At 44.8% G+C, this 23217-nt stretch overlaps 1 protein-coding gene across 1 annotated transcript; it reads left to right on the top strand.

The window, feature by feature from the left end:
* Positions 1-763: 763 nt before the first annotated feature.
* LOC310872702 (palmitoyltransferase ZDHHC8B-like) lies at positions 764-22937 on the top strand (the record flags this gene model as incomplete). The annotated part of the gene is made up of 11 exons (XM_083784745.1): positions 764-798; positions 919-1040; positions 8384-8541; positions 12684-12856; positions 14721-14823; positions 15102-15193; positions 15602-15734; positions 17029-17134; positions 19454-19560; positions 19890-20974; positions 22653-22937. 11 exons carry the CDS (start codon positions 764-766, stop codon positions 22783-22785), a joined length of 2247 nt encoding a protein of 748 aa, XP_083640871.1. The 3' UTR covers positions 22786-22937.
* Positions 22938-23217: the final 280 nt, after the last annotated feature.

Genomic DNA, 23217 nt, shown 5'->3' with positions numbered 1-23217 from the left:
TGCCTGCCTGCCTGCCTGCCTGTCTGTGTGTGATTTATTTTAAATAGCAGACCTACAAGCTCGTAGCGCGCCACTCGGTGGCGCGATATGAGCTTGTAGATCTGCTATCTGTCTGTCTGTGCGTGCGTCTGTCTGTCTGTCTGTCTGTCTGTCTGTCTGTCTGTCTGTCTGTCTGTCTGTCTGTCTGTCTGTCTGTCTGTCTGTCTGTCTGTCTGTCTGTCTGTCTGTGTGTGTGTGTGTGATTTTTTTTAAATAGCAGACCTACAAGCTCGTAGCGCGCCACTCGGTGGCGCGCTACGAGCTTGTAGATCTGCTATCTGTCTGTGCGTGCGTGCGTGTGTCTGTCTGTCTGTCTGTCTGTCTGTCTGTCTGTCTGTCTGTCTGTCTGTCTGTCTGTCTGTCTGTCTGTCTGTCTGTCTGTCTGTCTGTCTGTGTGTGATTTTTTTTAAATAGCAGACCTACAAGCTCGTAGCGCGCCACTCGGTGGCGCCATATGAGCTTGTAGATCTGCCATCTGTCTGTCTGTCTGTGCGTGCGTGCGTCTGTCTGTCTGTCTGTCTGTCTGTCTGTGTGTGATTTTTTTTAAATAGCAGACCTACAAGCTCGTAGCGCGCCACTCGGTGGCGCGATACGAGCTTGTAGATCTGCTATCTGTCTGTCTGTCTGTGCGTGCGTGCGTGCGTGCGTGCGTGCGTGCGTGCGTGCGTCTGTCTGTCTGTCTGTCTGTCTGTCTGTCTGTCTGTACTGATGTGTACATGTGGTTATGGCTATAGGCAAGAGAGTGTGTCCTCCAGGACTGTAGCACAAAAGAATAATCACTACAGAGTCTTAAATAGATTGTCTCACCTGGGCAAAATGTTAACATTTTAGGGTAGTATAAATTATTTAATCTTTCTCTCTCTGTGTGTCTCTCTCCAGGTGTCCCTGGTTGACCAAGGCCATCTCCGCTGCAGTGCCTCTCTATAATGGCGTCGTCTTCCTCTTTGTTCTGGCGAACTTCAGCATGGCTACCTTCATGGACCCTGGAGTATTCCCCCGAGGTTTGTGTTGAAATGGCTGTTGGAAATTGTGTGTGTGTGTGTGTGTGTGTGTGTGTGTGTGTGTGTGTGTGTGTGTGTGCGTGTGTGCGCGTGTGCGTGTGTGTTGTAGTACTCGAGTCCTTGACTCGTACCGAGTCCGGTCTCGAGTCCACATTTTCATTGACTCGGTCTCGCCCTTCATATGACTTGGACTTGACTCGGTCTCGGACCAATTGACTCAGGGGACTTCCCCCACCGAGTCCACTTGAGTCAGAGTCAGTACTGTGCGTGCATGTGCGCGCGCGCACAATACTCCAGGGTCCATGAAGGTAGCCATGCTGAAGTTTGCCAGAACAAAGAGGAATTGCAGGTCCAGCTGTATTTCCAGTTGTCTCCTAGCAACCTAGTATCATTCATACATTGGCAAAGAGCTCCCAATAGCATAATCATTGAAAACACGCAGTTGGCGTCCAGGGACGTCCATGGCAGGCAATGTGTTTTAACTTAAGTATTCTCGTTGTCATATGGTTCAAATGTATCATTTGCCAACCTGAAAATATGCTCTTATCAGGCTGGAAGGTTGAGAGGGGGACATTTGGTCCCTGTCCGTGTGTGTGCGAGCGTCTTTCTGTATTTCTGTGTGACTGGGTGCAAATAATCTCAGAAACTGCTGGATCAACGAGCACCTGCTTGCACACTCCCAGTAAAGGAAGACACTCCACCCCATATGGATTCATTTAGTTCCTTTTATACACTCAGAATTACGGGATTCTGTGGCCTATTGCATACCACAATGGGGGTCTTTGAAATTGAAAGGTTTGAGTGCCACCAATCTGAGAACCCATTGTCCAAAAATAAAGGAAAAACGGCACCCTCTTCTGTCTCGAGAGATTAGAGAGCCACTGCTGTTAATCTACAGTTGCTTTTTGGTTTACCTGAGGTGAAATATAGACGTCAGTAAGCAACACCAGGAGGTTTGACCTTTAACAGTTGGTAACATTCATTGATGGGACGTGAACGTAAGCTACATCTTCCACAGGTTTCTCTTTTAATAGCAGTCCTGTGCAACGGTAAGAGAAGTCCAATCCATTACAAACTGATGTCTCTGGATTATATGGAAGTTTATTTCAGTTTATAACAGTCATAGAAATTATATCACCTAAATTGTGACATTTCATTAGGGATTCTATTTCATGAATGAATGATTGATTGACAGACACAAATGAAATGTGCACCTTCCATTCAACAAATCTATGCTTTAGTTTACACCAAGCACAACCAACAATTATTTTATGGAAATAAATGTGTACTTCTATCTAGAGGGACTGTGCGCACACAAGAATAGTCGCTACCCTGGTGTGTGTGTGTGTGTGTGTGTGTGTGTGCGTGTGTGCGTGTGCGCGTGTGCGTGTGTGCACTGTGCAATGCATGTACACATGTGACTATGATTAATGGTGTCTTCTGTGTCTTGTGCACATAGTATGTTCACTACTCCTACACCAGAGCTCACAACACCACACGCCAAGGCCGTTTCTCAACATCCCATTATCTCCCCTCGTCAGCTTGTTCGAATCCATACCTCCATACATGTAGGCTGGGATTTACCCCCAGGTCTTCCATGGAGCCCTGTTGGAAGCGTTACTGTTTGTGGGCATGTATTCAGGATCGGAGCTGTTTGTGCCTCTAAAACGTGGTACATTCTGCCATACCACATCTCTCTTGCAGTGGCTCTCAACAGAGTCTTGCAGTGTCTTTTCAAGGTCCACCATTCATTCATTTGATTTTGTGAGGCATGGTAGGTGAACATATAAAATAGCTTGCAAGCTTGTACAATAAAAAAAAATGGCTAGTAGACATCAGTCCAGTTAGTAATCTACTTTTTTTCCCTAATTTATGTTATACCTCTAGCCAGGGGGCCAGGGGGAGGCAGTATAGAGACCAGGATTACTGCATGTTTTTTGTGAGGGTACCTACCCTAGGGGACACGGGGAGTACATGCAAACTCCACACAGAAAGGCCCTTTTGCCAACCCCGCCCAGGGTATGGGCACTGATGACACGGAGGAGAGAACACACCCCCAACGCCCACAGCGCCCCCAGCGGGAATCGAACCCAGGACCTTCTAGCTGTGAAGCGACATCGCTTCCAACTGCGCCACCGTGCCCCGTTAGTAATCCATTCTACCAGAGTCATAGCTCCATTTCTGGTGATGAAGAATTGAAGATCCAGACAACTGATTTTCTTTTATATCAGGACCCATTTCATTCTAGCCCGGAAAAATAGTAGTCAGGGTCACTCCAGGACCACAAGGGTGATTGTTAAATAACAATCATTGAACCCATTTCCAGGTTAGTGTTTGTATGTATGGTTGTAAATGATAAGCGCCTGTGTTTAGGAAGTGCCTTCCGGCCCTCATAAAGGAGTAATTATCTTTACAGTGCATATGGCCTAGGCTATTTACCCTCCATTGAGAGATAATGAAGTCCTTCTGCCCTTCCCGCTGTGGCTTTTATGGAGAAACGGGGAATTCATAAAGTAGGGAGGGACAGCATGAGCATGAGTTCGCAATACTGGTTACTGTACTCTGACAGTATATAAGCCTTTGGTATTAGTACTTATTGCAAACTGTACAGCAAACTGTACAGCAAAACAGCAGGGGGGGGATGGGCATTTGATGTAGAAAAGAGTTTAGCACGTTATTACAAATCACTTAATATTTGGGAAAACAATCTGTTTGCTATTTTTTAATCAGTTTTGAGCTGTGCTTTCTTAATCTGTGTGTGTGTGTGTGTGTGTGTGTGTGTGTGTGTGTGTGTGTGTGTGTGTGTGTGTGCGTGTGCGTGTGTGTGCTGTAGTCTAGTTTATTTCAAACAGTATACCATATTTATTCCCTGCACGATATGTGCACGTATAGGCTATACGCTCACACACGGGGTCAATGGATGACATGATTAGCAGACGCTATATGTTTTTTTTTCCCCACGGCGTTGGCACGGCATACTACTAGCTGTGTGTGTGTGTGTGTGTGTGTGTGTGTGTGTGTGTGTGTGTGTGTGTGTGTGTGTGTGTGCGCACACTCATGTATACAGTAAGTACAGTACACACATGCACCACTCACACAAATGGGACACATCACACTGATGTATGGGGCTTTGGGAATGAATGCAGTCTAATCCCTCCTTCTAGTAGATATGCCCCCTGGGGGCTCGCTAGATCGTCTCCGTCAATACAGTCGTATACTCGTGATCTGCCAGTGCACACATGCTGCACATCCAGATTCAGACACGATATAGGAAGAGATTCATGTCAGAGTTTTGGGAGAAAGACACAGATTTAGAGACTATAAATCCTTACAGACTGGAAGTGCCGAATCGACCCCTCCGAGTCCGAGGGCCCTGGAGCTACACCAAATCGAAAGGCCCCATACATGGGGTTTGTGTGCGCCTTACTCAATCATGAGCGACACCTTTTGCGTGCGACCAGTGAATGAACGTGTGTGCCAGCGCTATCGCTGCTGCTCCCATAGAGTTATGAGGCTGCGCCCCGACGCTGGATCTGCTCTTTTTGAGTCCCCTCCCACCGAGTGGTTAAGAAACAACCAAAAGCACTAGCTGGGGTTCCTCAGCTAGTGTTTTTGGTACAATCGGAGACTATGAATTCGGTTTTGACGGAAGCAATGACCTATTTGAAATAGTCTCTCGCACAGGGCCCTGCAAAGTCTGCAAGAAACTAAATATTTGTCATGGGACAAAATGTCTGGTACATCACACGTAATTACCTTAAAGATTTGAATTAAATTACACCTTGGATGTTCATCCGAGAGTCTTATCCGAGAGTGCCATAGTCTTCAGTGCAGGATAAAGTGGTTTAATGCATCCATTATCAATAATATGCGTTTTGGGACGCAAAACGCACCCTATTTTCATCTCTGTGTAATTAAGAATGCACTTAGGCACTGGTTTGGGTTGTGAATTGCCACTTAAATCCTTAATGTCAGAATATTCCGAATAATGGCAGAAGAATAAGATTCTATTGATAATGGTAGTACCGGTAGTAGGACGTTGTCGTGGAGATGTGATTGACTGTGTTCCAGTACCCCAGTGGTCTGAGGAGCGTCTCTGTGATCTTATAGCTACTTTCGCTACACTATGGTATGTGTTCTTATATCGCTGTTATCTGTAGTTCCATCTGTATGCCGGGTTCAGGGTTCAGTAAGTATAAATAACGTCATGCTATGATGTCACGCTGGCGTTACAGGATAAGAAGGTGATCTCATGCTAGATGTTGTATTCTCTGTAACACAAGGGGATTATATCTTTTGAAATAGTGTTCCTTTGCCAGTGAGTCAGGTACTAAAATTGAGCCATGGACTGTAGGAAATATGTCTACATTACCAAGAAATGGTAATTCACCACTTGACCCACAGCAACCCTATTCTGGGGAGAACATTTGCAGGCTCTCAAAATACATTTTTGAAACACAAAGATGTATGTATATAATTTGTGCACAGTGATCAGCATGTATATACAGGCATATGCTACCTTAGATCGCACACACCATACCTGTAACTTTCATTAGCCCTCAAAAAACAATATGTTTATAGTAAGGGGTTATAGTGGTATAATAATATCAGTACTCAATAGGTGCTTGGAACACAGACAAGCTAGTGCTATATAATTATTCTAATACAAATTAAATGATGAGGATTTAATCATATAAATGATATCTACTTTAATGCACTGTGTAACAGATGCTCCCTCTCCCTTATCCAGTATGTTGTTGGCCCAGTATCTCAGTTACGTACTATGATCAGTTATAATAACAAACAGGGATTTATTAGTATTAAATTAGTTTTGCCTGTGTATTTGCCCTTAAATAGGGGTCTTGTGGGGCTTAAATTGAATCACAGCTGATCCTTCTCTCCTATGCCTATCATATGCAATATCCTGCTCAGCGTTCCCTCTGCCAATCTCAATAAAAGAATATACCGTAGCAGGGTTCAGTGGACTGCCATCTCTCATTTAGGGAAGAAAAGATTATAGACCCGGAGCTGTCAAACGAGTGCATATGTTTATTTTGGCATATTTCAGCTAGTGTACTGTACCTTTGAAATCTATTTATATTTGAAATCTATTCATAGCCTAGGTGCCATAATGACAGAGTAATCTCTCAGACTATGGAACTCTGTATTCCTGTGGTCTCTCTTTCTGTTCTCCGCTACTGTCTTCATCTCTATTATATTTCTGCCTCTCCTTCATTTTTCGTTCTGCTTTTTCTCTCCACTCATTTGTTCCATTTCTGTCCGTTTTTCTTGTCCTATTCGCCGCCTTAAATCTCTCTTTCTCTCAAGCTCGTTCTCTCTCTTAATGTGTTTTCTCCCTCTCGCCATCTGCCTCCCTGTGTGTGTGTCTCTCTCCTTGTCTTTCCGTATCTCTCTCTGTCTCCACCTGTGCTTTAGCTGCCTCTGTTTCCCTCCAGGTATCTTACTGTGGGAGCGTGAAATCATTTTTCAAGATGGTGCCCCTTCACTGATCCTTTCTCAGTTTGAATGAGCTCTTTGATCAGCTGAAAGAAGGTTTTGTCCTTGGGTCTCAACAGAACAACACGGCCCTCACTGTGTCGTGGTGCTGCGTGCAAACGTCCACAAAGAACTAGGGTAGCGACATGGAAAGGCGTGGGAAAGTCATTATTCTCATCAGTCATACATGAGGATATTTTGCTATGGCAAGATTCTCCACTTTTTAGTTCATATTTATTCTCGTTTAACTTTTAGCCTCTGGTAGTGCCTCCTCCGATACACATGGAGTTGCCAGTACCAGTCCGTCTTTTCACAGGGAGATTTCTTTGTTTTTACACACTATTTTGTCCAAATGACTGAATGTCAGTCTCCAGATGTTCTTCAGAGTATGTATGACACTGATTTATTATGACACTAGTATGGCACATTAGGAGCCCACTAGGACAGCGGTTCTCAGATTTTTCTTTATGGGTGCTAGCCCCTCCTATGCCCAGCTTTGTGTGTTTGTGTGTAGCGATGATTTGATTGGCCCCATAGTGATGATTTGATTGGCTGAGCACCCCATAGCGATGATTTGATTGGCTGAGCAATGTATGTATTGTATTGAGGATAAAAAGTGAAGACAGAAAATTGAGGACGCCACAAGTGATTAGCCGGATTGGACTTGAGAATAAAAATCACACCTGTGTGAAGTGAGGGGCGCTCTTATCAGTTCCACTATGCTCATGTGTTTATTTTTTTCATATTACAAGATACATTCATTGAAATCCTCTTGCATTATCGCTAGGCTGAGAGAAAAGGTCCCACTTATCCCACTTTTTCTAGAACTTATCCTCTTGTAGACTTGTAGTCTAAGTATGAATGTTACTTTTCCACAACATACAGTTCCTCAGTAATGTCCATCCAATGTTCTTTCGTTGGTGGGTCCTGTTGGTACCAGCGTCGTGTGATCGCTTTCTTACTTGTTGCTAAGAGGATCTTGATTAAATATTTATCATGTATTAGAAACTCTTCAGGGATATTTCCCAGCAATAAAAAGGAACAAGTCTGAGCTCTGAGGTATCTTAAAACACAGAATGGTCTCCAAGGTGGAGTGGATATTATATATAATTCTAAAAAGACTAAGAAATATCTTTATCAGAGCCAGAGAAGACCTTCCCAGACTTCTATCTTGCTGGTAATATTCTCAGTGTGTGTAATGAGTATGTGTACCTTATTTCAGATGACCTCTCTGATGACAGTGACATTTTTAGACGACGTCTGTACCAAAAACTTCTCCCTGTGAAAAAAGGGACTGGTACTGGCAACTCCATGTGTAACGGAGGAGGCACTACCATAGGCTAAGAGTTAAACGAGAATGAATATGTGTGGTGAATCTTGCCGTAGCAAAATATCCTCATAACCCTGAGGGGTCCATTTGGTTCCAGGGGCCTATGCTGTGGTGGGAGAGTTTCTTGTGACTCAATGGGTTCACTTTCACCATGTCAATAATAGTTTGTATCACACGTTTTTGGATTAAGATATTCACCTTGCTTAATAGTAAACCCCTGTCAGCCCCTTAGTTAAAATTAGACTAGATTATGTATACAATTTCCATTTAACTGAGTGTTGCTCTTTGCATAAACAGCTAACAGTAGGGGCTAGCTTAATTTAATGCGGTTCCCTGTTGTTCCTCTCTCATATAGTTATAAATCACAACTCTGTGTGTGTGTGTTTGAGTAAGAGATGGAGTGAAAGTGCATGTGCCTCACTCACTTTGTTTGCTCATATTGGGGTCTAGTCTTGGTCTAGTCTTATCTGTAGGCGTCCACACCACAACGTTGTCTTTCTGTGTGTCCCCTCCACAGCGGACGAGGACGAAGACAAGGATGATGACTTCCGGGCACCACTTTACAAGAACGTGGATATCAAAGGCATCCAGGTCCGGATGAAGTGGTGCGCCACCTGTCACTTCTACAGGCCACCTCGATGCTCACACTGCAGTGTCTGTGACAACTGTGTGGAGGTGAGAATAGGACATTCACACCGTGCCCAATCTGGGAACCCGTCGGTGGAAAAAAAGCAAAAACAGCACCCTGTGCTGTGTGTTTCCATTGCATTTGGGGGCGGGCCCAAAAAGAGATTCTATATAAAGAGAGGACACTCCCATTAAGTCCTATAGTAACAAACAGCGCCCAGTGCCTCCGCCATATTGGAGCGATGACGCAACTTCCGGTTGCTTTAAAAAACATTAAAAAAGTCATGCTGTACAAACAAAAACGTATTTTCATCCTATTCTACTCTCAAATATTGATTTACTAATTTATTCATATTTATGAATGGATCAAAGCAGAAATTAGTAACATATTCATTCAGAATGTCAGGGTGTTTGTGTGTGCATGCATGTATGAACGTACGTGCACGACCATGCATGTTTATGTGCATGTTTGAGGTGTTGCATAGACAAAGGGTTCCGCCATCTTGGAGTGATGGCGGCAGCGCTACCGCTGCGCCATCTAGTGGTGATTCCAAATATTTAAGGACTGTCTCTTTATATAGAATCTCTTTGGCGCGCCTCAATAGAATGTGTATAATAGGATGTTGCCCGTTTGGCCCGCCCTCAGCCCTCCACATCCTGTGGTGCGCCTGTGTTTTCAACAACAATGTACTGTATATACACGCTCTGATAGATTCGGTAGCGGAGCTCAGAATCTGTTCTTAAAGGTTTTATGACATTCATTTTAATTTATTTTTATTTTTATTTTTTATTTTAGGTTTTATGACCTCAATTACACCCAAAAAACCTGAACTTTGAACATTCAGTGGATTTTCTGTGGTCTGAAGTTTTCTTTGGGGTTTGGAAGCCTTTTGAGCTACAATGAAAACAGGCAACACAGTGAAAACAGTTACATCTGCTGGCAAATCCCATTGACATATATGGGATTTGCAGGGTCTTACATCACTTACTGCCGGCAAATCAGAGCACCTGTTTGAGCCAGAAAACCCCAGATCACAGAAAATCTACTGAATGTTAAAAGTTCATGTTTTTTGGGTGCAATTGAGATTAGAAAACCTAAAAAAAATAAGAACAATTCCAAAACCTTTTTTTAAATGTCATAATCCCTTTAATAGATTACACCGCCTAATATAAGGAACAATATGAACACAACCAGTGTGGTCAACAGGAGGCTCGGATATGGTCAGTGGATTACAAGCTTTTGTGGATCAGAGCACACAAAAGAAAAATACCATGTATGTATGCATGTATGCATGTATGCATGTATGTATGTATGTATGTATGTATGTATGTATGTATGTATGTATGTATGTATACGTACGTATGTATGTACGTAATTATGTATGTATGTATGTACGTACTGTATTATTTTAAAAATAATAAAATAATCGGTTAGGGTTAGTTAGGCCCTGGCCAACAGGTTGAGAACGATATAATAATGTCTTTGATAGAGAAATCTTTTTGGACGTCTTGACGTAAAGCACAATCTTATGTTAAAGATACAAAATGGGGTCCCGGTGTAAAGCCACTCTAAATTACTACTAAATACACATAGTAATAATTCACAGCTGCATTTTATACTGAGGCACACAAATAATTACACATTATTACGCACTATTTCAAACTAAAACTCACATTAACACGGAGGGTGCGTTCGGAAATAGCACACTGAGCGTAGCCTGGTTAATAAACCAGACTAATATCGCACGGACCGCGGGATATTAGTCTGGGGAGGCTCAGCTTGGATTTCATTTCCAGGGGAGCGGGTTGAAACATTTTCTCTTTGACGCAATTGGTCAGAGCTACTGTCAGTCAAAGGTCTCAAGCATTGAAAGTCACTGTACCAAAGCCCGCCCATATTGCATACCGTGTCCCGATTGGCCGCCCCATTTCTCTGGTGTAGGAAATGGGCGTACAATTGAGCCTCTCCAGACCGAAATCCGCCGGCAGGCAATTTTTTTTTTTTTTTAATATATATTTTTATCCCACGATTTTGTAACCCATTTTTCACCCCTGTGTCAATCATCTAATGTGATCCTGGGCTCTACACACCCCCCACCAACCTAGTCCCCATATATGGGGGACAAGGGGAGAGCAACGGACTTGAACTCATGCTTCCTTCATGCCTGAGTGTCCAAGTTGCTCCTTTACACCTGACAGGGGGGAGTTTCCCTGGTTGGACGTAGCGCGTGGAAGGAACACGTTATTCCAACCAGTTCCTTCCCCTCCATCAGGCGCCCCGGCTGGCCAGGGGGAGGCAGTTTAATAACCAGGATTATTGCATGTTTTTTGTGAGGGTACCTACCCTAGGGGACACGGGGAGAACATGCAAACTCCACACAGAAAGGCCCTTTCGCCAACCCCGCCTTCGGGTATGGGCACTGATGACGCAGAGGAGGAAACACGCCGCCAGCACCCACAGCGTCCCGAGCGGGAATCGAACCCAGGACCTTCTAGCTGTGAGGCGACAGCACTACCAACTGTGCCACCGTGCCCCCCATAAAACATTATAAAGCATTATAAAACAATTGACTTTGTTAGGTTTGGCTTACCCCAAATAATCAGATTTTGGAAAGCAGATAATGGTGTTTACCATTTCAATAACCAGTGTATTACCTTACAGGATTGGTGTTTCAACTGTAAACACTCGCAAAGGGATAGTGTTTTAACACTGCGCTAAGGAGTAGTGACTAATTGGTCCTCTGGAGACGGCCATACACCCAATGGCCCTGCCAGACGCCATGTGGATTTCACTTACAGATACAGTCTTTAAGACATTATTATTGATCATCACATCACACGTGATCCTTGTTATTGTTACCATGACCACTGATGGTATCTAATTAACACTGCACCAGGTGATTTCATTAATTAACACATCTTAAACCACAGCGGTGGAAACTAATTAATGGGTGTACTGTTTGGCTGGAATGGAAACAAGTGCATACAGTATGTGCTCTGTGACACATGACTGCACACCCCTGAGACTCGATATTAGTTTCCCCTATTTGGTTTGAAGCTGTTCTTTCCAGCTGGGCTGCTGTCCTTGAAGCTGCCTAAGAGCTTTCATGTACAGTACACAACATCTCAGTATATGAAAGGGGTCATACACTAGTATGGCTTTGAACTAACCATCAGGTAGTGTAGCGGTACTCCAATCTATAGTAAGTTACGTAGAGGTGCAATAACGTCTGCTTATGGTAGGTAGTAGATACGGTAAAAAGTAGGCATGTAACGATATATCGATATATATCGATATTGATCCCGACGATATTAATCGATTTATTGAAATAAAATAAATTATTTTCTTAGGGGGGCTAGTGAATTATGGTGTGTGATGTGAAATGTGAGCTTTAGTCATATTCCATCATATCCAAGTGCTTTTGGAGTCAACATTTTGTTTGCCAATATGTATACATAGATGTAACGGCAGAAAGTATACATGTCTCAACGAAAAATAGAAAAGACTAATATTTCAGCCATTATAATTCTACACCCCATCGCTGGACCTCATTATGCACTGTCTCCCTCTCCTTCTGTCCTTTTCTACCGCTGTCTTCCCTGTCTTCTTCCAAATGCCCGTCCCTGTCTTCTTCTGTCTCCCCGTCCAGCTTGCTCTCCGAGTCTCCTTCCCTCCCTCCTCTTCCATTCTGCATCGTCCCTACCACCTCTTTGCCCTCCGTCCCACCCTATTAACCTCCTTGTCTGCTTTCCTCCCTCCATTTTTGTTAGTTTAAGTTAACCCATTTTGACCTTGAGGACCTTATAGCTTTTAACCACTTTAACCATCTGTTGAAAAATAGCAGATCTACAATATAGCACTGAACGGCGCGCTACAAGCGTCTAGATCTGTTATTTTGGGGAAAGTCGTGAAAACGAGTGCAAATCTTTGAATATATATTATTTTACAGCGAACGTTTTTAACTCAAATCTTTGCTTCTGGGGGTCCCTGAAACAATATATTTTCAGATGGGGGTCGACCGTTGACGGCCATTTACAATATAATGTTTGGGGTCATTGACGTGAAATAGCTTGAGAACCACTGACATAGAAAACTGTTGTGATTTTCGAAGACATTTTGTAGAACCTGGTCCTCAGGTCTTAATGGGTTGAGTATAATGACCTTGATCTGTCCATCTGTCCCCGTGCAGGACTTCGACCACCACTGTCCCTGGGTGAACAACTGCATCGGCAGGAGGAACTACCGCTACTTCTTCCTCTTCCTGCTGTCCCTGAGCATCCACATGGTGGGTGTGTTCTCCTTTGGCCTCCTCTTCGTCCTCCACCACCGGGAGCGGCTGGCCGCCTTGCACACCACCGTCACGTATCCTTCCAGACACTGTTGATTTCGTTGACGAAAAATGTTCGTCGACTACCTTTTTTCACTGACGACAACTAAATAAAAACTAAGCCACGATGACTAAAACTATGACTATTATATACTGAGAATTTTGTCAACAAATAAAATCTAGACCAAAATGTTAGGGAGGGACTAGTGGAGGCTATTTTAAGCATGCAACCAAGTGTAAAATCAGGCATTACGATGCCATCAAGGCATGGACAAAATACATTTTAGTCGACAAAATCAACTGTAGATTTAGTGGAGTAAAATGTTATGATATCATTTTTGTTTTGATTGTATTGCTGTATTGTTGTATTGTTCTTTCTGCTTTGGCAATGTAAACGTATGTTTTCTCATGCCAATAAAGCCCATTGAATTGAATTGAATTGAATTGAATTGATATTAAGTCGACTTGACTAAATGCTAAACTAAACTAAACTAAACACTAAAACACATAAAATAAAATAAAACACTAAAACACATAAAATATGACTAAAATAAATGGAATTTTATTCAAAATGTGCGGTCAGAATTACCAATACTTCCACCACCTGCAGATCTAGCTAATGCTTGTGATTCCTCCTGTTTAAATTGTGTTTCTTGATTCATTTAGGTTGAGACAGACTGTGACTAAGGAAAAGATGGCTCTGTTTTTCCTTTGTTTTGCCATGCAATGGGTACCCAGATTGGGTTGAAGTAAACAAGTCGAACTAGACACTTTGCTAGAGGTGGTTGTGTCAGCGTCATATTAATATTAATCAAACTCGATACAATTTTAAGCTTTAACGTGACCTATCACCCAGTAAAGGTGCCTGCTGAGTCCGACTGTATGATATTGGCCGCGTCTACAGCTGTTGCTAACACTCAAAATCACTTAACACCAGGAGGGCAGTGGCAGTCAAGGTTATGTCCTCAAGTACACTTTAACATGTGCACAACAATGCATGTCAATCATTTATGGAGGCAAAATAGCAGGAAAGGGGGAGCAATTAAATATTTTACTGACACCGTTAGAAAAAAAATCTAAATTGGGCCAAATGAGCGCATTCCAGAGCCCTGTCTCTGCCAAACATATACGCTAATGAGAAACCATGTAGAAGATTACCAACGTCTGAATAGCAGAGTGCTTCAGCTCTGTACAACATGGATATGAACTGCCCCTTGGGCATGTTTTATTTCTTTGCCTAGTCAGACATACATGTTCATGTATAACCCATTCTGACCGGGCACCCATTTTGGTGTCAGCATCATGTTATGCTTTAGCTATTGAAAAATTGCAGATCTACAAGCTCGTATCGCGCCACCGAGGGGCGCGATACGAGCTTGTAGGTCTGCCATTTTTGAAAAATCGAAGAGCGACTGACATTTCTAGAATCTGATCTCAGGTCAGAATGGGTTCATCAGACCATTGTGTGTCCAGTGGAAACCTCGTATGAATCTGATCTCAGGTCAGAATGGGATAATGTCCGGGTAGCTCAGGCGGTAGGAGCTCTCGCCTTTGGACCACAACTTCATGGGTTCGATCCCGGGCACCGCCGACTCAGCGAATGAGCAGCACGGCTTGGTGCAGCAAGTCTCGCGGGAAGTACTGGGAGCTGATGGTAGGTGTGGCGCTCCACCTCAGCAATCCATCTCCCCGGGGTCTAGCGCATTGTAACGGGGATAGACTTCTGTGTGTTACCGGCGGATACCGACAATAAGCCACCCCCGACCTAGTCCCGACCTACTTCATGCTTGATTGAGAAGTGTTTTTGGTAAATGAACCAGGTTGACTCTGTGATGGGGAGTAAACCAAAGACGTACAATACATGTTGTTCTAGTTTTCCTTAACCCTGCGTGTGTCCAGTCTGGTTGTGATGTGTATAGCAGGGCTGTTCATTATCCCAGTCATGGGCCTGACAGGCTTTCATATGGTGCTGGTGACCAGAGGTCGCACCACAAACGAACAGGTGAGACGTTTGGAAGCTTGGAGGACAGCTGTTAAATCCTGTACTGCTTCAGACGAAGTGCACTGGTTATATTAAGCAACACGCATGGATGCACACAAATGCGGTTGTCTCTATGCACGCACGCACGCACGCACGCACACACACACACACACACACACACACACACACACATATACACACACACACCACCTTCAACCATACACTATGTTCTGTGTGTGTATGCGATGTCCTTGCGTATCTTTCCCCTACAATGCTAAAGGAGTGTCTTTATTTCTCAGGTGACAGGCAAGTTCCGTGGAGGAGTGAATCCCTTCACCAGGGGTTGCTGTGGCAATGTGGAGTATGTCTTATGTAGTCCGCTGGCTCCAAGGTAAGACATCTCTTTGGAGAGGACGATGTCATTTTTCTATTTCTTCTTATTTGTAATATGTCAGGTTTTTGCGGAATCCAACTCCAATTGACCATAATTCGAGACCATAATTGTCGAGTTGAAGTTGCATGTCTGAAGTGGGTGCATATATAACAGTGACGCTACTACAGGGGGGGTTGTCCACATTTTTGTGTGAAAATGCTTCATCTGCAACACCATTTTATACAATATGTATAGTGGAAGCCCCTGCTTCATCTCTCCCTCAGTTAGGGGGTTCTTGGGCTGAAAAACATTTAAGAACCCTGGTGTGTATATAGGGTCTTGAAACACAAAGTATAAAGTTGGATTCCCAAGTAAAAACAAACGTAAAGAAATGGACATTGAAGGAAATGAACTCCTCCTGTGCAGGTACACACTGGACCCCAGGAAGAAACCCTTAGTGAAAATCCAGCCTCCTTTTATCAGACCTGACCTCTCTGACAGACAGATCACCATCAAAGTCAGTGACAATGGGATCCATGGCACCATCGTTCGCTCTAAGGTGAGTAGCTCACATGTGGAGGTTTTTTACTGTAAGAACACTGTTTCCCAAAGTGGGGTGTGGGCCTGTGGGGACCCCAAGGGTCAGTGAGGGAATTGGGGCCATTGACGGAATCGGTTAATAATAGCATCACTTTAACCTATTTTAACTTGGGCTAATTGAAAAATAGCTGATCTACAAGCTCACAATCTGCACTGTGAGCTAGTTGCTATTTTTTAATCTTTTGATCTTTTGAGAGTCAATAAAATATAACAGGAAGATTTTGAGGAATTAAAATAAAGACCAATGAGGTTTATTGCAAAAAAAGCCCAGTTATCATTACATGGATGTAATTTACTATATCTATCCACTCCTGTACACTATTTTTAAAAGCAGAGAATATATCCACTTTTCTCAACATCTATGGGGAAAATGCCCACCCCAGTAGTGCCACATACCAAGAGCCACATACCATATGTCTTTACTGCAGCTAATACTGGTTTGAATCCAACCAAAGGCAATTTACTGCATACCCCCACCCCTCTATCCCACCTTTGCTGTTTCTCTAATTACTGTGTAGCCATATGGAATAAAGCAATACATTAATTAATAAATATTGGAAAATTGGGAGGGAAGATCAGTGTTCAATATGCTTTTTAGTGCTCTTTTGATGTTTTTTTCACGAGACACTCCCAACATACAGTATTTGCCAGTGATTGACTTTTCAAAATCCACGCTGTCTCTGGGATTTGGCGTCCCCTCCAGCAAAATGTGTTTTAGCTTGAAGAACAGTCCCCGTTTCATCTATTCTCTGCCTCGTCCAATCTTATCATTTGCTCTTCCACTTGAGCCCTATTTTCTTTTCTTTGCATGACGGTGTTGCACAGCAAAAATAACCAGTCTACAAGCGCACAACAATGTGTCACAACGTTTGAAGGTTTGATAAGATTTTAAAATGATGCCTATAGCCTAATGATGCCCAAATGATGGCAGAGTTGCAACCTGTCTCTTCTGACCTCCTGATATCTTAGAGAAAACTAGGGCAGCAGTCGCAGTAGCCCCTGAGAGGTAGACTCTCTGGGGGTACGGTAAGGTAGGTGTGTGTGTGTGTGTGTGTGTGTGTGTGTGTGTGTGTGTGTGTGTGTGTGTGTGTGTGTGTGTGTGTGTGTGTGTGTGTGTGGCATATATGACTGACAGGTGATTACAGCTGAGGCTGGTGTGGGGAGTATGACCTCCGTGCCCTGCATGGACTAACACAATGCCTAATTTGTAACCTCCCCACTGCAACCTCTTCCCATGTCTCTTCCTCTTGCAGTCAAAGAGCAGTTTGGAAGGCCTGGACGATAAAGACACCCAGCCACCGCTGCCTCCCAAGGCTGACAGGTATAACCAGCTGAAAAGCCAGCTGACATCCAGTGAAGGTAAGGAGCAGAAATGGGAATAAGCTAACTAGCCCTCTGCCACCGTGCGTGCAGCCTTCACAGTCCTCCATCTAACTAGCCCTCTGCCACCGTGCGTGCAGCCTTTCACAGTCCTCCATCCCCCACTCATTCACTGTCACTGTCACCCCCCCCCCCCCTGTACACATGCACAGACACACAGACACACCGTACAAACAGATAAACAGTCTACATACCAACTCCCTATTCTCTTTCTCTCTCTCTAACCCACACCCATACATTACACACATGTTTACACACACACACACGTCACATACAAGGTCCCTCTCATTTCTCCATCTGTCTTTCATCCCTCCTCATCCTATTTCCATCTTTGTCTCTCTCAAACACAGTGGACACATGACCATATGCACGCACGCACGCGCACACACACATGAGCACAACACTCCATCCCCTACCTCTTTCACGTAACAGGTCTGCACCAAACCGTCTGTCTGTCTCCAAATTCTCTTCTCCATCACTGTGTGTGCCAGTATGCGTGATGGAGCGTTAAATCTGTTGGATTTCCATCCTCCTGTCAGGGGCGATTTCTATGGGGAGGTCTATGGCCATCAACGATGGCCATAGACCTCAACAATGTGGGCTCTGTACATCGAATCAGCAACAGAGGAAATTAATTCCAATTGTCATGAATTAATGACTATTGCACTTTGATGTGGACCTTTGGCGGAGAGGAGAGTGACAGGAGAGGTATATGAACTAGGAATGGGTGTTAAATGCAGAATGAATGACTGGGCTATTGGATATCCCAGGGTGTCACTTGGTTGCTAGTGTGTTGAGTTTGACCACTAGTTCTCAGTTGTGTTTTCTTAGGACCCAAATACTTGTTATAATTATTTCTCCATGAAATGTGTGAATATTTTGCGAGACAGTTTTGGGTCAACTGGTTCGACTCCCGAGCCCGACGGCCTTTGTCACTCACGGCCTTTGTGTCACTCCCCATCTCTCTCCCCCTTTCCTGTCTAATTACTGTACCCTATCAATAAAGGCAAAAAAACTGCAAAAAATATCTTTAAGAAGAAAAGACCCACTGGTTGATAACGGCTGCAATCGACTGTTGCATTCGGTAGTGTGAAATGTGGATTGTGGATAGCATGTCCTATAGAAGTATAGAACCTATGATAGACCGGTCCATCCATAGTCTATAGTTCTATACTGTCATGGTGCATTATGTCAGGGAGGGAACGCAGTCTTTTCTTCTATGAAATACTACTGCTCTCTGGTGGCAGTGTACAGTACTGCAGTTGTTGAAATGCTAGCTGGGATACTTCACTGCTCAACAAACACTGTTTGCATTTCGTGATACTCTCTCCATATTAGCCACACACACGATTCAGGATTAGTTTATTGCCTTATTAAAACACTGTGCACATCAAGTACCTAACATTGCAACGATTCATCATGGTGTCATACATCATCTGGGCTGTGTACAGCCATTTTTGTGAGCTGGCCTTGGGTAAAAAATGTTTGAGCAGTGTGTTTTGTTCTCTGTCTCAGGATGAGTCTAATCTGCTGCTTGCCTTAGAATTAAATAGTCTACTGGAAATTTCACTTGCCCAATTGTGCTGACCTCATCACATTTGTCATGACGGCCAAGTGTTTTTTGTGCAAAACTAATGCTTGGAATGGATTCAGAATCATGAAAACACTCTAGTTTAACACATCACATGATACTTAAAGATTTATTTTTTGTTTTATACAGGATGTTAATGGTATGGCCACGTATTATGCTAATTACTCAAATTGCTCAACATGCAGCTTTTAGCAACCGAGCTTAATCTCATCTGCTAAGCCTATAGATGAGATTTGAATCATAAAAGTTTATACTAACCAACATTTCTGGGTCTAACATGGGACCTATAGTGGCTTTGTACTGCACCGTCTTCTCTGGAGTCCTGCCTCAGGGCGGACCAGAGGTAGAAAGATGTCATCGAAGGGACACATGCTTCAGTAGGCAGGAACTGGGGGTGGCAATGAAGGACCGGGAAGTCTGGCGTAGCATTGTGGAATCCATGATCTCGACCACGGTCGAAAAATGATGATGGTGACTACACAGTCCTATGATTCTTCCCACTTACTGGTCCTTTAGCAAGAACAAAAACAAAAAACCTAGAATACCTGTACCAATACCTGAAAACAGCATTTCAAATACAACCATTGATATTATCTAGACCTGGAATTGTTACTAATTTCATCCTGTGACTGAGCATTAATTTGCCTCTCTCTTTCGCTTCCTCTGTCCCTTCCTTCCTTTGTCCCTCTTTTCTTTGTGTGTTCTAGAGAGTTCTCTATCAGGTAAAACCCACCCGTCCACCCCGGCCATGTACAAGTTCAGACCGTCGTTCGGTACCATGCCCAAAGTCCATTACCACGTAACTGGAGAGAAGGTATGCACAGTAGAAGAGCATCATATCCATCCCCCTCCCACCCCAGTCAGGACTGCATAGTTTTCCGTCTTAAATGTCTGTAAATCAGTGTAATAATATGTAATATACTCAGCTATGTCAGCTTGTCACATCACAGAATGATGGATTAACCAACCAGCCAAAATTTGAATGATAAAAGAAATTGCAGTGTTATCAAGCTTGAATCAAAACTAGTGGAAACATGCAGTCTTCTTTCTCTACTTGCTCTAATGTGCATTGTTCTGTACAACACACAGCCATTTGAACGAAACATGTGTGTACAATGTCCTGTTGTGTTGTTTTCCTCTCAGATCGTGATGCCGGACGAGCGGAAGACATCGGCCATTTTGGAAGAGGGCGTCCGCGGTCACGATTATCGCTCGGAACCGAATCTGGACCTTCCCGACTACAGCAACGTTCCGCTCCACCGCACCTTCCAGTCCTCGCCTTTCCAGCTCGACTCTTACCCGATCAACTCCCGCTCGCTCAGCCTGAAGCAGAGCCACTGCCGGCTGGAGAAGGGCCACCTGTCAGCCTTACAGCCTGAGACGGTCACGTCCACCCCCTACAAGAGTGTGTTTGCCCCCAACACACTTTCCAACCGTAACGGCAGCCTGTCCTATGACAGTCTACTGAACCCCACCATCTCTCCAGCCACCGCCGCCGAGTGCATGGCCCACCCCAGCATGCCCTCCATGGGCTTCCACTCGCCCTATCTTCCCACCAAAATGTGCCACAGACGGGGGCCCGAGCTGCAGAGGCAGCAGCAGGTGCCTCCGACCTATAGCCCGGTATTGTCAGCCAGGGCGATGGGCAGGCAGTCGCCCCACCATAGGGACAGGGACCCTTCCCCGGTGCGCTACGACAACCTCTCCCAGACCATCATGGCTTCCATCCAGGAGAGGAAGGAGATGGAGGAGAGGGAGAAGATGCAGATGTTGCATGGCCGTTCACATGGCTACACCGGCCAGGACTCGGGTGTAGTGTTTGATAGCCCTGGGAGCTACGGCCTACCCCCTGGTGTCTGTTATGCCGACGGGCCCCGCGTTGGAGGCCCCCCCTTCTCCAGGGGCCCCACACCTCCAGCTTATGGAGGATCGAGGGACAATCTGATGGGGGCTGGGCTGGTAGGGTATGGCCAACGAACCCCTGTGCTGCGCCATGCGGGCTCGGCTCTGGGCCGAGCCCCCAGGACTTCCTCGAGCTCACTGCACACAGAGCACAGTAGCTCGAACAGCAGCCAGGGCAGGGCCATTCAGGGCCATGAGCCCTCCTACCGCTCCCCAGGCCACCAGCCTCACCACTCCCCCGCCATACCCCGATCCCCGTCCTACACCCACCAGAAACTCTCCTACATCCTCGACAGGACAGACGCGCCCCGCCCGGGGGGTCCCAGGTATGAATTGTGACATACCCCTCTAGGGTTGGGTGACGATACGAATACATCGTCAATCGCGAATATACGAATCCAATCGCCGAATATTTTTATTAGGCGATTTCTCGGGACGATTTAGCCTAGATAACCTGTAAAGTGTGAGCAACATGTGGATCAATTTGGCCCAGCAAAGTAGTAACAGCGGCCGGGTGGAAATCACCTCCTCCCGTTATAATGGTATGCTCCCACAGTCCCGACTCCCCGCACTCAGCACTGTCAGCAGCCAGCCTCGGGCACCGCCGCACGGCACTTACGGCAGCCTGGCTGGGAGCTGAGGGAGGCTGTAGCCTACATGTTGTTTAAGCTCCGGAGTCCAGACCCATGCAGTTTAATAATATACAGTCACAACAGAATGCACACTGCTGTCTCGTGTCTCATCACAATCCCAATGCGCCACCCGTGAGTGGCGGGGGGGAAAATAAAAAAACTGTCTACTAGTGTTAGTGTATAGGCACGGGGATCATTCATTAGCTTAGCGCTTAGCTTAGCGTGTAGCCAATACTGGTGCAACCCACTGAACTTCATCTCCGCCTGTAATCTAAGTTATTTTTATTGACAACGTGAACGGACCCCGACACCAGCGCTGCAAAAATAGACAGATCCACAAGCTCTCAACGCGTAGCGAACGGCACTGCAAAAACAGGCAGGACGCGACGCCTTGAGAGCCTGTGTGGATCAGCCCGGCTGCAGCAGCTTGTCGGCTCCGCTGCTCAGTGCTCCGCTCCGAGCCTCCGACGACCGGACCGGGGAGGGAAGGGAGCAAGTTACCCTGGCTGCGCTGCAGTCTGCAGAAACAGACTGATCTACAAGCTCTCAACGCCCAGCGAACGGAGCTGCGAAAACAGGCAGGACGCGGCGCCTTGAGAGCTTGTAGATCTGGCTTTTCTGCGACCTGCAGTGAGCTGTTCTCACTCTACTTTTATGACACGAATACATCGTCAATCGGCGAATATTGGTCAGACGATTGGCGGTTGAAAAAAATTGGCATATCGCCCAACCTTATACCCCTCTGTCGGACTGCATGATAAGTATTGGGAAGAAGAGCGACTTGGGGGGGCATGCAATTCCAGCTCGAAACTCTGTTCCCGGTGGAGTGGAGCCGGGGATTTGTGGGCAACTAGTCTACTTTGGTTTAGTCCACATGTGGCATAGCCGTGTCCACAGTATACTGTAACCTACTTACAGTATGTGTACAGTATTTGTCAGACCATCATAACCATTCATTGTTAAGTTCTGTCTGGTATGATTTGTGAACTACTTTGTGTATTATAATTGAATTTAAACGTTTGCCTTCATAGAAAAATATTAAAACATTTGTACTGTTTTCTAAATCTGCTGTCAGAAAAATAAAGTTGCTTGACTACACTATTATTTTCCCTTGCATGCTTTTTCAACACACTCATCCAATGCACACCTCCAGACTTCATTAACAAATCACAGGCTTTTGGCATGTTTGTCTCATTTCATGAGTCCCCAGACTGTAGCTCTTCTGTTCTTAACTTACACCTGAATATGCATGTGACACTAACCAACCCACTAATACTATCTATAGTTTGACAAAATAGATCCCGTGCATGCAATATTATCTACACTTCTGGCTCTTTGTATTAATTCATTTTGTCTTTTCTTTCCCATTCAGAGAGACCATTAAAGTTAATGGGCAAATGGACTGTCACCCCAGTGCCCACTGCACCCCACTCAGCCCTGGTCGCCACAGTAATGTCAAGAAGGTCACTGGGGTAGGAGGCACCACCTACGAAATATCTGTGTGAGCAAGGAGGGGGGTTGGGCAGGAAGCGGACACGGCAAAACCATCTTCAATGGCGAAAACAACCACAACCTCTACTGCAAAGAGAGAGGAGATTCTCCTCTGTTATGTTTCTGTAAAGACTAGACATCTGCTAATCTGGGGGTGCACTGAGTTATTCCATTCAGTGGGACCTCTCTGCTTCTTGTGGGTCTGTCTAGACCTCTGACCTCTGACTTCTGACCTCTCTGCTTCTTGTGGGTCTGTCTAGCCAGTAGCCTGTGTGTATGTTTGTATTGCAGGGGATGGGATATCAATCGGAAGTGCTGAAGGTTGTATTTGTGTGTGGTGTGAGTGCTATTGTTTATACATTTGTGTGTCTTGTAATTCTTCTTCATGGTGGACCATCCGACAGCGCATAAATGTTATTCCTATAGCCTCTTGGTTTCAGTCATCA

Source organism: Protomyctophum parallelum (genome assembly GCF_964188405.1).
Source record: "Protomyctophum parallelum genome assembly, chromosome: 15".
Taxonomy (NCBI): domain Eukaryota; kingdom Metazoa; phylum Chordata; class Actinopteri; order Myctophiformes; family Myctophidae; genus Protomyctophum; species Protomyctophum parallelum.
Note: the sequence above shows the minus strand (reverse complement) of the source record. Positions and strands in the feature narration are given on the sequence as shown.